This window comes from Bufo gargarizans, chromosome 4 (assembly GCF_014858855.1).
Source record: "Bufo gargarizans isolate SCDJY-AF-19 chromosome 4, ASM1485885v1, whole genome shotgun sequence".
NCBI lineage: Eukaryota > Metazoa > Chordata > Amphibia > Anura > Bufonidae > Bufo > Bufo gargarizans.
The window spans coordinates 104,151,514-104,166,047 of NC_058083.1; the positions used below are offsets into that span (position 1 = coordinate 104,151,514).

A 14,534-nucleotide genomic window follows, 5' to 3' on the forward strand; every position below is an offset into this window, starting at 1 on the left:
TGAAGGATTTCGGATTTCTGCATAACCAGAAGAAAGCAATCGGATCAACATATCGCAGGATAGAAGCATCAGCATCAGCTGACCGGCACAGAGGAAACCACGCGACAGATCACATGAGACGCCAAGCCAGCTACACAGACCGCGCAAACATACAACGTGAAGCAGCAAGATGCCGGGGACTATTACTGAATCCAGCACTGCTATCACACAGCGAAAAGTCTGACTGCAGGGTGAGTACTAGCTAATTGCCATATGGGACACCACCGACAATAGCGGACATTGAGCCATCAAACACACTGAGTAATAACTAGTCCCTATTACTATACACTGCTTTCTTGGCATAACCATCACTCACCCTGCTGGCGCACACCACTCATTTTACTAAGCATCTATAATTGACATTGGAATAACCCAACTACACATCTACTTCATCGACTAAAGTTTCTTTTGTATCCTTCATCCTTCCCTTATTCTATTTTTGATCTATTTATAATTTTACCTTATTCCTATCATCACCTACTATTATTACTATATAATAATATGTAAATATATTATGGCTAAAAACTTATATATAAATAAATGTTTCTGCCAGGATTCAAGCTCCCAACCTTGTACATTAGAGTCAAGTATGTTAACCACTACACTATAGAGCTACATGTTAACCCACACAGAAATATAAAATAAGTCTTCTGCTGAATAGGAATACTTACTACATCAGAAACCTCTATGAGGTTTTTCGGACACAGTTTAGCTTTCAGCTTTATAGCTGAGTGGATAAGATGCTTTTCTCTAATGTACAACATTGGGAGTTCAAATCCTGGCAGAAATTAGATTTAAATACCCTGGGGTGTCCCCAAGCATTGACTCCATATATGCATATAACTATATATGGAGTCAGAGCAGGGACTCCTAATCTGAACTAGAGTATGACCCCCTCCCCTCTTCAGAGCAGGAGGTGCCTGGGGTACTTCTGTTGTGTTCGGATGAACACTTTATTGCTCGATCAACACTACTGGTTTGCTCATCCATAGAATGCATATATAAAATACTTTCAGGATGTGTTCATTTTACCTGATATATATCAGCATCATATGGAGCAGGATCCCACATGATCAATATCACATCTTTATATATACGATTTTCCAGGAAATGGTGATTGACGCTCGTAACAACCTGCAAGCAAGAGAAACATTATAAGATCCTATTATAATATAAAAATATATTTATTGCATGTATTATACTACCATTGAATAAAAAATAAGAACCTAGATAGAAATTTTGGATCGTTGCAAAACTTGGCATGCAGTTATATCTCAAGCAGATATTTAAATGATTACAGGTGTCGTCTGATATCCTGCTCCCTTCCCCCCACTTGCTGCCCCCTCTTTTAGGAGGCTGTAATTGATGGGCCACATCCTCATTTCATGAAGGAAGCGATTATAGAAGCATTGATAAAGCTAGGTTAGGAACCATTTTCTCTGACTCTTAGGCTAGGGCTAGACCGTGACATGTGTCGCGCAACTTCTTGCCGCCGAAAAGTTCTGCAACATTTTTTAATGATAGTCAATGGTGTCGCACTGTGGCATGCTGAGACTGTGACACGACAATTGGAAAAAATCCATCTAAGTTGGATTTTTGTGCGACATGTCGCCGTGTAGCCCTAGCCTTCCAGGCATATGATGTCAAAATCTTGGAGAAAGCACTAGCCATTATTCTTGTAAGGGCTCATGCACACAACCATATTTTCTTTCCGTGTCAGTTTCGGTTGTTTTGCAGCCTGTATGAGGAACCATTCACTTCAACGGGTCCGCAAAAAAACTGAAATGACAAAATTACTACGTGTGCATTCCTTTACCATATGTCCGCAAGCCCATTCTGCAAAATAAATATAACATGTCCTATTCTTGTTCATTTTGTGGACAAGGACAGGCATTGTTACAATGGGTCCGCAAAAAAAAAAAACGGATGCAACACGGATGTCGCAGGATTGTCATCAGTTTTTTTGCGGATCCGTAAGGCTACATTCACATGACCGTATGTGTTTTGCGGTCTGCAAAAAAAACTGATGGCGTCCGTATGGCATCCGTTTTTTGGCGGATCCATTGTAACAATGCTGTCCGCATTTTTTGTGGACCCATTGAAATGAATGAGTCCTTATCCCAAAAAAATGGAACGGACACAGAAACAAAATACTATACGTTCGTGTGAATGTAGCCTAAAGGTGATCTCCTCTTTTGTTCAATCTGCATCTATGCAAGATTTTCCTATGGCTATAAATACAGTCGTGGCCAAAAGTTTTGAGAATTACATAAATATTGGAAATTGGAAAAGTTGCTGCTTAAGTTTTTATAATAGAAATTTGCATATACTCCAGAATGTTATGAAGAGTGATCAGATGAATTGCATAGTCCTTCTTTGCCATGAAAATTAACTTAATCCCCTAAAAAACCTTTCTACTGCATTTCATTGCTGTCATTAAAGGACCTGCTGAGATCATTTCAGTAATCGTCTTGTTAACTCAGGTGAGAATGTTGACGAGCACAAGGCTGGAGATCATTATGTCAGGCTGATTGGGTTAAAATGGCTGACTTGACATGTTAAAAGGGTGATGCTTGAAATCATTGTTCTTCCATTGTTAACCATGGTGACCTGCAAAGAAACGCAGTTATCATTGCGTTGCAAAAAAATGGCTTCACAGGCAAGGATAATGTGGCTACTAAGTTTGCACCTCAATCAACAATTCATAGGATCATCAAGAACTTCAAGGAAAGAGGTTAAATTCTTGTTAAGAAGGCTTCAGGGCGTCCACGAAAGTTCAGCAAGCGCCAGGATCGTCTGCGGGATCAGAGGATTCAGCTGCGGGATCAGAGTGCCACAAGTGCAGAGCTTGTTCAGGAATGGTAGCAGGCAGGTGTGAGCGCATCTGCACGCACAGTGAGGCGAAGACTTTTGGAAGATGGCCTGGTGTCAAGAAGGGCAGCAAAGAAGCCACTTCTCTCAAAAAAAAAACATCAGGGACAGATTGATCTTCTGCAGAAAATATGGCCAATTGACTGCTGAGGATTGGGGCAAAGTCATATTCGCCGATGAAGCCTCTTTCCGATTGTTTGGGGCATCACGAAAAAGGCTTGTCCGGAGAAGAAAAGGTGAGCGCTACCATCAGTCCTGTGTCATGCCAACAGTAAAGCATCCTGAGACCATTCATGTGTGGGGTTGCTTCTCATGCAAGGGAGTGGGCTCACTCACAATTTTGCCCCAAAACACAGCCATGAATAAAGAATGGTACCAAAACACCCTCCAACAGCAACTTCTTCCAACAATCCAACAACAGTTTGGTGAAGAACAATGCAATTTCCAGCACGATGGAGCACCGTGCCATAAGGCAAAAGTGATGATAACTAAGTGGCTCGGGGGACCAAAACGTTGACATTTTGGGTCCATGGCCTGGAAACTCCCCAGATCTTAATCCCATTGAGAACTTGTGGTCAATCCTCAAGAGGCGGGTGGACAAACAAAAACCCACTAATTCTGACAAACTCCAAGAAGTGATTATGAAAGTGTCACCACCAGATCTTTGAGAAGTTCTGATAGATGCTCTTCAGTACCTCCTACGTGATCTTTTTTTGTTTTGCTTTCATTTTGACATCTCTTCTCCCTCTCCCAGTTGTCATCTATTAGCAGTGATTGCCTCCCTATATATCTCCTCTCCATGCTACCTCACCTTGTGGTTTATACAACTTCCTGGAGTGTGCTCATGCTGAAGACTGCAACTGATGCTTCTACAGATAAGTCTGTTCATGTATTTGTGTTTTCCTGTTGCCTTGATCTTAGGTGACCCTGACTCCCTCCGTATTAAGTGTAGGGAGCCGGTAGTCGTGTCCCCTCACTATTATAGGGTGTTCAGGTGTCATACAGTCGAGGCACGAGGGCATGCAATTTTCTATCATAGAAAACTTTGCATGGGCTGAGAAGACAGGGAGAGTTTCAGAGCTTAAATAGGGGTCACACTTTTGTTCCTTAGTTTCAGATCAAGCCAGTCGGATCCTTATTTGTAACTTCTTTTTTTCTGTTACACCATCCGTGACATTATAAACCGCCAAAACCGTCTTAAGCATGAATCCGGTTTCAACCTTGATTGACCGCATGCAGGGTCTTTCACTGGAGGTAGCAGATCTCCGGAAAACTTTCTCTCAGTTTGAGGTGACCATTTCTGCTTGCGTTCATGGAATTTGTTCTGAGCCTAAAATCTCGCTCCTGGATACGTTCTCCGGGGTAGTGAGAATTTTGTTTGTTTCAGAGAGGCTTGCAAACTCCATTTTCGCCTACTTCCCCATTCCTCTGGTGATGAGGAGCGGAGGGTGGGGATCATCATCTCGCTACTCAGGGATAACGCTCAGTCCTGGGCTCTTTTCGCTGCTGGTGGGGGCACGGCCCCTCCGTTCAGTGGATTAATTTTTCTTAGCCCTGGGTCAGATATATGATGATCCGGATCGTATTTCTCTGGCGGAATCTAAACTGTGTCTTTTATGCCAGGGTAAACAGTCCACAGAGATATACTGTTCAGAATTGCAGAGATGGGCAGCTGATACTGGTTGGAATGATGCTGTACTCCGAAGTCAATTTTGCCATGGTCTTTCAGAGGGATTGAAAGATGCATTTGCCTTTCATGAGAGACCTACCTCTTTGGATTCTGCCATGTCTCGGGCTGTTTGTATTGACCGTCGTCTTAGAGAGAGAGGAGAGATCATTCCTTCCTGTCATACTCAGTCCAAGGACAGTGGGGCTGTCTCATTCAGTGTGCAGGAGTCTCAGTCTCTCTCAATCCTCTCTGAGCAGGAGCCCATGCAGCTGGGTTTGCTTGCCTCTGACAACAGAGGATTCAGCTCTCAGAGGAGGGTTTGTTTTTGTTGTGGAGGTATAAATCATTTGGCAAATGTTTGTCCCTCAAGGAGATTCAGGCAGTTTTTTTAGAGTAATAAAGAAACAAAAAGAAAAAAGTCCTCTAAAAACGTTCCATCTGTTACTATTGGCAAGGTTGATGCGGAAATTGAAGGTTTTCCGTTTGCTTGTAGTTCCCGTTTTGTCCTACCTGCCAGGGTGGCGCTAGAGAGCAAGAACATTCTTTGTGAGATTTTTGTAGATAGTGGAGCAGCTGTCAATCTCATTGATAATCAATTTGCTATAACACATGGTTTCCAGGTATGCACTTTGTGAAAGGATATACCTGTTTTTGCTATTAATTCCGCTCCACTTTCTCAGAAATCGTTAAAGGACATAGTTCACAATATCCGTTTGATTGTGAGTAAAACTCATGTTGAGGATGTGTCATGTTTCGTCCTAAGCGGGTTGCCTACTCCTCTAGTGTTGGGGCTACCCTGGCTCACTAAACATAACCCCACCATTGATTGGCAAGCGAGGCAAATAAATGGTTGGAGTGACTTTTGCATAGTGAATTGCCTCTCAACATCTGTTTCATAGGTTTCTACTAAGACTGTACCATCTTTTCTCTCTGAATTTTCGGATGTGTTTTCTGAGAGTGGTGTTCAGGAGCTGCCCCCTCACAGGGAGTACGATTGCCCTATTAATCTCATTCCAGGCGACAAGCTGCCTAAATCTCGTTTATACTATCTCTCCATACCTGAAAGGGTCGCTATGCATGCTTATAGCTCTGAGAGCCTGAGAAAGTGACACATACGACCCTCGAAGTCACCTGTTGCTGCTGGTTTTTTCTTTGTTTAGAAAAAAGATGGTTCTTTAAGACCATGTCTGGATTTCAGGGAGCTGAACAGTATCACAATTCGTGACCCTTATCCGCTTCCTCTGATCCCGGACCTGTTTAACCAGGTGCTTGAGTGGGAGCTTCCTGAGAATCAGAAGGCACTGATGCGCTTTTTGGGCTTTGCCAATTATTACAGGAAGTTAATTTTGAATTATTCCTCTGTTGTTAAACCACTCACTGATATGACTAGAAAGGGGGTAGATTTTTCCTCCTGGTCGGTAGAGGCGTGTAAGGCCTTTTCTAGTATCAAGGAGAGTTTTGCTTCCGCTCCCATCTTGGTACAACCTGATATTTCTCTGCCTTTCATAGTTGAGGTGGATGCTTCTGAGGTGGGTGTGGGTGCGGTCTTGTCTCAGGGTCCCTCTCCTGCCAAATGGCGACCGTGTGCCTTTTTCTCGAAGAAACTCTCCCCCACAGAGAGAAATTACGATGTGGGTGATAGGGAGTTGTTGGCCATCAAGTTAGCTTTTGAGGAATGGCGCTATTGGCTAGAGGGAGCCAGACACCCTATTACCGTGTTTACCGACCATAAGAATCTGGCCTACTTGGAGTCAGCCAAGCGTCTGAACCCGAGATAGGCCAGATGGTCTTTGTTCTTTTCAAGGTTTAATTTTGTTGTCACGTCCCGCCCTGGGGTTAAGAATGTGAAGGCGGATGCCCTGTCACATTGTTTTCCGGGAGGGGGGAACTTTGAAGACCTGGGTCCCATTTTGGCTGAAGGGGTGGTTGTGTCGGCTCTTTATCCTGAATTGGAGGCAGAGGTTCAGGCAGCCCAGGCAGAGGCTCCTGATCTTTGTCCTCCTGGGAGGTTGTTTGTGCATCTTGCTTTACGACACAAGGTTTTTAAAGAGCACCATGATACTGTCCTTGCTGGGCACCCGGGGGGTAGAGCCACAGTGGATCTCATTGCTCGGAGATTCTGGTGGCCGGCTCTTCGTGAGTCGGTTGAGGATTTTGTGGCAGCCTGCAAGACCTGCGCTCGTGCCAAAGTCCCTCATTCACGGCCATCGGGTCCTATCCTTCCGTTACCCATTCCTTCCTGTCCTTGGACACATCTGTCCATGGATTTCATTACGGACCTGCCTTGTTCCTCGGGGAAGACTGTGATTCTGGTGGCGGTGGACCGTTTTAGCAAAATGGCGCATTTTGTTCCTTTTCCTGGCTTGCCCAATGCTAAAACGCTGGCGCAGGCATTTATTGATCACATTGTAAAACTGCATGGTATCCCTTCAGACATAGTCTCTGATAGGGGCACGCAATTTGCTTCCAGATTCTGGAAAGCCTTCTGTTCTCGCTTGGGGGTTCGGTTGTTATTCTCTTCTGCTTTCCACCCGCAGTCGAATGGCAAGACAGAGCGCATCAATCAGAATCTGGAGACATATCTGCGTTGTTTTGTGGTGGAGAATCAGGAAGATTGGTGTTCTTTTCTCTCACTTGCTGAGTTTGCTTTAAATAACCGTCGTCGGGAGTCCTCTGATAAGTCACCATTTTTTGGTGCATATGGGTTTCATCCTGCAGTTTGGGACATTCTCTGGAGAGGGGGCTTCTGGTTTACCTGATGAGGAGAGATTCAGGATAATCTAAAGAGCATGAGTGAGAGATTTAAGCGTGTGGCAGATAAGAGACGTTTGCCTGGTCCGGACCTGAATGTTGGTGATCTGGTATGGTTGTCTACTAAGAATATCAAATTAAAGGTTCCCTCCTGGAAGTTGGGTCCTAAGTTTATTGGGCCTTACAAAATCTTGTCCGTCATCAATCCCGTTGCCTACCGTCTTGATCTTCCTCAGACTTGGAAGATCCATAATGTTTTTCACAAGTCCTTATTAAAACCTTATGTCCAACCCACTGTACCCTCCTCTTTGCCTCCTCCTCCGATTGTGGTTAATGGTAATCTTGAATTTCAGGTCTCTAGGATTGTGGACTCTCCTATTGTCCGTGGTTCTCTTCAGTACCTCGTTCATTAGGAGGGTTATGGTCCTGAGGAGAGGATGTAGGTTCCAGTGGCGGACATTAAGGCCACTCTTCTTCTCAGGGCATGTCATAGGTCCCATCCTGAGAAGGTGGGCTCTGAGTGTCCGGAGTCCACTCGTAGAGGGAGGGGTACTGTCACCACCAGATCTTTGAGAAGTTCTGATAGACGCTCTTCAGTACCTCCTGCATGATCTTCTTTTGTTTTGCTTTCGTTTTGACATCTCTCCTCCCTCTCTCAGTTGTCATCTATTAGCAGTGATTGCCTCCCTATATATCTACCTCACCTTGTGGTTTATACAACTTCCTGGAGTGTGCTCATGCTGCAAACTGCAACTGACGCTTCTACAGATAAGTCTGTTCATTTATTTGTGTTTTCCTGTTGCCTTGATCCTAGGTGACCTTGACTCCCTCCATATTAAGTGTAGGGAGCCGGTGGTCGTGTTCCCTCACTATTATAGGGTGTTCAGGTGTCATACAGTCGAGGCACGAGGGCATGCAATTTTCTATCATAGAGATCTTTGCATGGGCTGAGAAGACAGGGAGAGTTTCAGGGCTTAAATAGGGGTCACACTTTTGTTCCTTAGTTTCGGATCAAGCCAGTCGGATCCTTATTTGTAAGTTCTTGTTTTCTGTTACACCATCCGTGACAGAAAGAATGGGTTGCTATCAGTCAGGAATTGGCCCAGAAGTTGATTGAGAGCATGCCCAGTCGAATTGCAGAGGTCCTGAAAAAGAAGGGCCAACACTGCAAATACTGACTCCTTGCATAAATGTCATGTAATTGTCGATAAAAGCCTTTAAAACGTATGAAGTCCGTGTAATTATATTTCACTACATCACAGAAACAACTGAAACAAAGATCTAAAAGCAGTTTAGCAGCAAACTTTGTGAAAACTAATATTTGTGTCATTCTCAAAACTTTTGGCCACCACTGTACATGTCATTTGTATTTGTACTTCCATTATTTCCAATAATAAAGTGGAATTCGATCCAAATTTAAGGAAAAATTTGATTAATCCGAATTTCCTGAGGCTTAATGATAACGAATGAAAACCCAAAACATACTTTATCCATTCCGATTCCTCTCCATCACGGAGCGGATGTCACGGCCATCTTGACTGAAGAAAACATGCCAATTCTCACATCACCACATCATCACGCTGGGTGGGGGCGGTGACGTAATCTCGAATGACTTCACCGCGCCCACGTAGTGTGATGACATGGGGACATCACATGTCAGCGCACACGAGAATTGGCATGTTTACCTCAATCAAGATGGCCGTGACGTCCTCTCTGCGATCAAATCGATGAGGTATGTATTTTTTTGTTTTAACCCCTGGTTTACCCCTGATAGGCTGAATTTGACTGTCAGATGCTGCAATCAGCGTTGAATGCAGCATCTGAGGGGTTAAATAATAGGGAGTAGTGCGATTGCTGTTCCCCCTTCATTGCCCCCACTCCTTACAATGGGATGCAATTCGTTACGGAGTAATTCCTAACATTTTTGTTAATTTTTTAAAACTTTGCTCAATGCTAATTAATAACGTTGCCATTTATACAGCGTATGAAATTAAATGAAGAAGCGACACGTTTCTTCTTGATATGGAACCTTTATGGAAAACATGGCTGGGTAGCTGCACATGGATTACCCTATTAAACAGAGCTTATCTGGAGGTCAATCCATGACATCACAAACTGCAAATCCATGGCTAAAATCCATGGCAGAAAACCTTATGCCATACCAAGACTATTGCAAACAGGAAAATAAACAATAAACAAGAGGTATATCATATAAGATGGTACAATATAATGTTATATCCACTCAGAGGTGCAGCATGGGGGGGGCAGGGGGGAACATTGTACCGGGCGCCAAATTGCAGGGGGCGCCAGTCAGCAGGCAGTAAAATGAGGGTATGAGGCAGTTAAACAGCACAAAGATCACAAATATGTGCTAGTGACAGTCTGCACCGGGTCGCCCAAACACAGGCCACAAGCAGTGAAGAAGAGAAGCGAGTATTTTCTATGTTTTTTTAATGTATGCATCCTAAATCAGGCAGCACTGGGGGCACTATGGGGGTGTATCAGTAAAGAATAAATCAAGGCAACTGGACTTACTGTAGATGTCTTGAAATCGTTTCACTCGTACTTTCAACAAGATTTCTCAATTCTGACTGACTGTACAAGAATTCTCTGGGAATAAATATGTAACTGAATCAACATCTGGTAATTATACCCAGCATGGGGTCAGAGGTCATTATACCCAGCATGGGGTCAAAGGTGTTGATTCCATTATCCTAATTGGGGTTAGTAGGTGATAATGACCTCCCAGAAAAAGGTGTCAAGACAGCATTGTATGTGGCAGACAATAGATGTCTTCTCCATTTTTACGTAGATGTCCTCCTTCACACCTCGTTTGTACCAATCGGCCTCCTTATCCAAAACACGTTCTTCAAAGGTGTGACCTGTTTCTTTTAGATGTAAGAACACGGCTGAATCTTGACCAGAGGTTTTGAATAGAGGCGGGGGGGTTAGACATCTATTGTCTGTCACATGAACTGGATAAATGAGAACCTTTACAGACACTATGGGGGTGGAGAGGACAGCGGAGGATTACTATATATAGAGAGAGAGTGGGCCATAATGATAAAGAGGGGGCCAATACTTCATATACAGAGGGGTCCAATACTTCATATACACAGGGGGCCATTATACTATTAATACAGAGGGGGCCAATACTTCTAATACAGAGGGGGTCATTATACTATTAATACAGAGGGGGCAGTGGCGTAACTACCGTGGAAGCAGGGGAAGCAGCTGCTTCAGGGCCCGGGCTAACAAGGGGCTCAGCGCCTGGCAGCGTGCCAGACTGTCAGTCAAGTTTTAACACAGTTTTTCAGGCCAGGCCCCTTCACATGCAGTGCGGCACCATTGGGGGCCGGCCTGCCTGTGCCTGTCCACCATCATCCTTCCAAATCCCTCCACCCTCCCCCCCTATCTGTGTGCATCTTACTGCCAGATCCAGGAATCAAGCCGATATAAGCCTGCACTCGGCAGCGCGCTGTTATAGTTAGGCACGCCCACTGAGTTGTCTTGACCTGAGGAGGGAGCGGCAGACAGGAGAAACAGCACGGCAGGCAATAGAAGCAACATGGCAGCGGCACAGCAGCGCACATCAGTGACTGACTCACTGGGCTTTTCAGGTATGTCTGTGTCCCTGGCCTTTGTCTGCACCCCTGGCCCCTGTGTGTGCCTCCCTGGCACTTGCCTGTGCCCCCTTGGCCCCTGTGTGTGCCACCCTGGCCCTTTCAGTACGGCACCTGGCCCTTATCCGTGCCCCCCTGGCCTTTGTCTGCGCCCCTGGCCCATGTGTGCACCTCCCTGGCCCTTGTCTGTGCCCCCTTGGCCCCTGTGTGTGCCACCTCGGCCCTTTCGTGCGTCTCACCCCTTGTCTGCGCCGCCCTGGCCTGTGCTCCCCTGGCCCCTGTCTGCACCCCCCTGCTTGCTGTTTTGCTATCTACTACTACTTATTTTGCTACTCTATATATGCAGAGGGTGTGCGCTTATATGTGCCATAATAAGCACTAGTACATGGCGGAACAGCAGGCAGAAAGAGGAGGCTGCCATGTACTGCAAGCTATAGACAGTATCACCGCCCTTCCCAATGTTTTATATAAAGATAAATAAATAAATAAATCTTCACAATTAAAATATAAAAATACTAAAAACACAGTTTTGGTGACCACCCCACCCCCACAACACACACACGCACATAAAACAATTTTTTTTTTTAACAAGTGCCCATGCACACGACCATATTCCCTCTGAGACATTCGGCCCTTGAGCGGGCCATCTCATTGATCATGTGCACGGGAGTGTACAGCTTCATAGATTACTGAAACGTATGATTATAGGACAGTACCCTCGCGCAAAGCCCAACGCGCACATAACCTATGATGCTGTGCGCTCCTGTGCACACAATCAATGCCTGTCTGAAAGTATAACATGACTGCGCATGAGTGATCTGAGAGTATCTTTTGGTTTCACTTTCTCTATGTGTTGCTGGTATGTCCACACCTCCTGTTCAGGTGTGGATCATGTGACCTTTACCTCTCCCTTTTTAGTCTGACTTTACCCATCACTCCTTGCTCTGGAAAGCTTAATTTGGTTTTGGAAGAGCTTGAGTGTGGTTCTTGTTGGAGTCCTGTTCATCAATCATCCTCAAAAGTTAAGTGTTCCGCTTTTGTGTTTTGTATTCCCCCCCCCCGGTTGTTTACTAGGCCTCAGCAAGACGCTAGTTCCTTCACCAGGGAAGGAACGGGTTGTCTCTGCCCTGACATTACCATTAGGGCATCCAAGGGTCACCAGGGTTTTCTAGGTTCCTGTGTATGGGCATCTCTACCATCGAGAGGTGCCCATACGGATAGGAGTTAGGGCCAGGAGCAGGATTTTATAGGTGGTGACCCTTTTCCTTCCCTAGCGGTGAGGCCTAGTGTCTTTATCCTTCATTCTTGTTGTCTTTTTGTGTTCTCCCCTATTACATCCGTGACACTGCCACATTGGAACTATTGCCCTCAGAGGGAAAAGTGATAGTGCTACTTAACTTGCACAGTAAAGAGCGCATTAGAGCAGCGGAGCACCAGCAAATACCACCACGCAGCAACTGTTCCCTGAGTGAGCAAGCAAAGACATCTCAGCAGAGCTACCATAAAGGCCATAGTAATGTGTGCATTAGTCAAACTGCAGCTGACTCTTAAAGTGGCAGAACACAAAGGCAAGATAGTCAGAGAAAGAGCACCAACCCTCCTGCGATCCCTAGAGAGAGAAAGAGACGCTTGGAGGGAGGCCAAAGTTCAGAGCTACTGCTACTGCAGTCAGCTAATTTCCCACCACTAGGCCCAAAGCCGGCAGCAGCATATCCAAGCCAGCACATCGCAAGTCATCAGAGATCATCGCAAGTCTGCACACTGCATCGCAACTCAGCGCAGTACATCGCAAGCCTGCACAGAGCGTCGCAAGTCAGCACAGAACATCACAAGCAGCATATCCAAGCCAGCGCATCGCAAGTCTGCACAGAGCATCGCAAGTCAGCGCATAGTATTTCATCATATCAAGAAAAGACACGTCTCTCTTAAGATTGACATTTGTTCCTGCTCTTCAGAATAAGGTCAGAGCTTTTCTTTTAGTACTTATCATTGCATATAGGCTTTGGCATAAAGAGACATTTTTGTTTTCAGAAAAAAGACTTTAAAGTAAAACAAAGGAAAGTTTGTATTACATGGACTCTATTGCATTTAACCTCCTCAGGACCGCTGTACGCAGGATTGCGTCATTGCGGCGGTCCTGTTACTCTGGGTGGACGCGCCGGTGCGTCCTCTCGCGAGACGCGAGATTTCGGGCAAAGTTGGCCTGCGCATGCGCATCGCGGGCCGGCAAAATTGAAAAGACAAGTTCATCATCAACCTGCCAGCCAATGATCATTGCTGGCAGGTTGATGATTTTTAAAAAAACTAATCAGAAGCCAGTTAACACATCATATTTGTAAATATAATGTGTTAAATGGCTTCTCTGCTCCTCTGCTGGTCCTTTCGGTCGGTTGGTTCCAGCAGAGGAGCACACATCACTGTGAGTACCCACCAACACCACACTTAGCCCCCAGATCACCCTCCATCACCCCAATTAACCCCTTGATCGCCCCTGTCAATCACCTAGTGAAAGGGAAAAAAGTGATCAGTGTAAACTGTCACATTTTTTTTTCACTGGTATTGACTTACAGTTTTAGGATAGTTTAGGTCCCTTGGTTAGGTAGTCAGCGATCGTTTAGCGCCCAGCCCACCGCACCGCAGTCACCTATTCGCTGATCAGCGTATCGCTAATCAGCATTTATACTTTTATAGTATCTGTAAGTGATCAAAACTGATCACAGTCAGATCTATAATTGTATTAGTGTCACCTTAGCTCGCCCTCCACCCAAAACGCAGTGTTTGCCCGATCAGGCCTGATCGGTCGCCCACACGTGCGTTCAACCACGCCCGCCCCGCAGCAGTGACAAAATTTTTTTTGTTTTTTGATCACTGCACAATCACTTTACAAGCGCTACGGCGATAAAAAAATCAGTTTTGATATTTTTTATCAACCGCAGCGGCCTCCGGTACCTTGCTAGCCTCCCATTTGTAAGACAGGCTTGCTTTTTTTTTTTTTTTTGGGTAGTCTCAGGGAATACCCCTAAATTTAGTAGTCCAAATGTCAAACAGGAGGTATGCTTCTGAAGAGGCCTACATGCTTCTGACCCAGTCGGATGAGGAATGGGAACCCTCATCTGACGAATCGAGCGGGTCAGAATATGAACCTGTAGAAAGCAGAGGCAGTCTGACCCAAAGTTCGGACAAGGAGGTTGAGGTCCCTGATAGCACCAGGCGTACCCGGCCCCTTGTTGCTAGACCACAGGTTGCGCAGGATCCGTTTCAAGGGCAGCAGAGTGGGGCTGGCGCTGTCGGATTACGTGGTGAGACATACACCAGCAGCGCATCCTGGACCTAGTACCAGCACTGCCGTACAACATGGTGAAGTGGCGAGCACCAGAAGGGCAGTTGAAGCTGGTACGGTGGCACGTGCAATAGTTACCCCATCGCAGCCACCGCACAGACAGGCCCGTAGAGCCCCTAGAGTCCCTGAGGTGCTGGCAAAGCCTGATTGGCAGTCCCCAACTTCAGCCGCACCTGTAGTTCCCCCTTTCACCGCCCAGTCTGGAGTTCGGGTTGAGACAGCTCAGATCGGTTCGGCCCTG

General features: G+C 45.6%; 1 protein-coding gene across 1 annotated transcript in view; it reads right to left on the bottom strand.

Moving 5' to 3' along the window:
* Positions 1-14,534, bottom strand: part of LOC122935754 (beta-galactoside alpha-2,6-sialyltransferase 1-like) — a 285,769-nt gene that overhangs the window by 72,217 nt on the left and 199,018 nt on the right. The window contains exon 5 of the mRNA XM_044291625.1: positions 1,072-1,173. Coding sequence (XP_044147560.1) covers positions 1,072-1,173 — 102 coding nt within the window. The remainder of the gene's footprint in view (positions 1-1,071; positions 1,174-14,534) is intronic.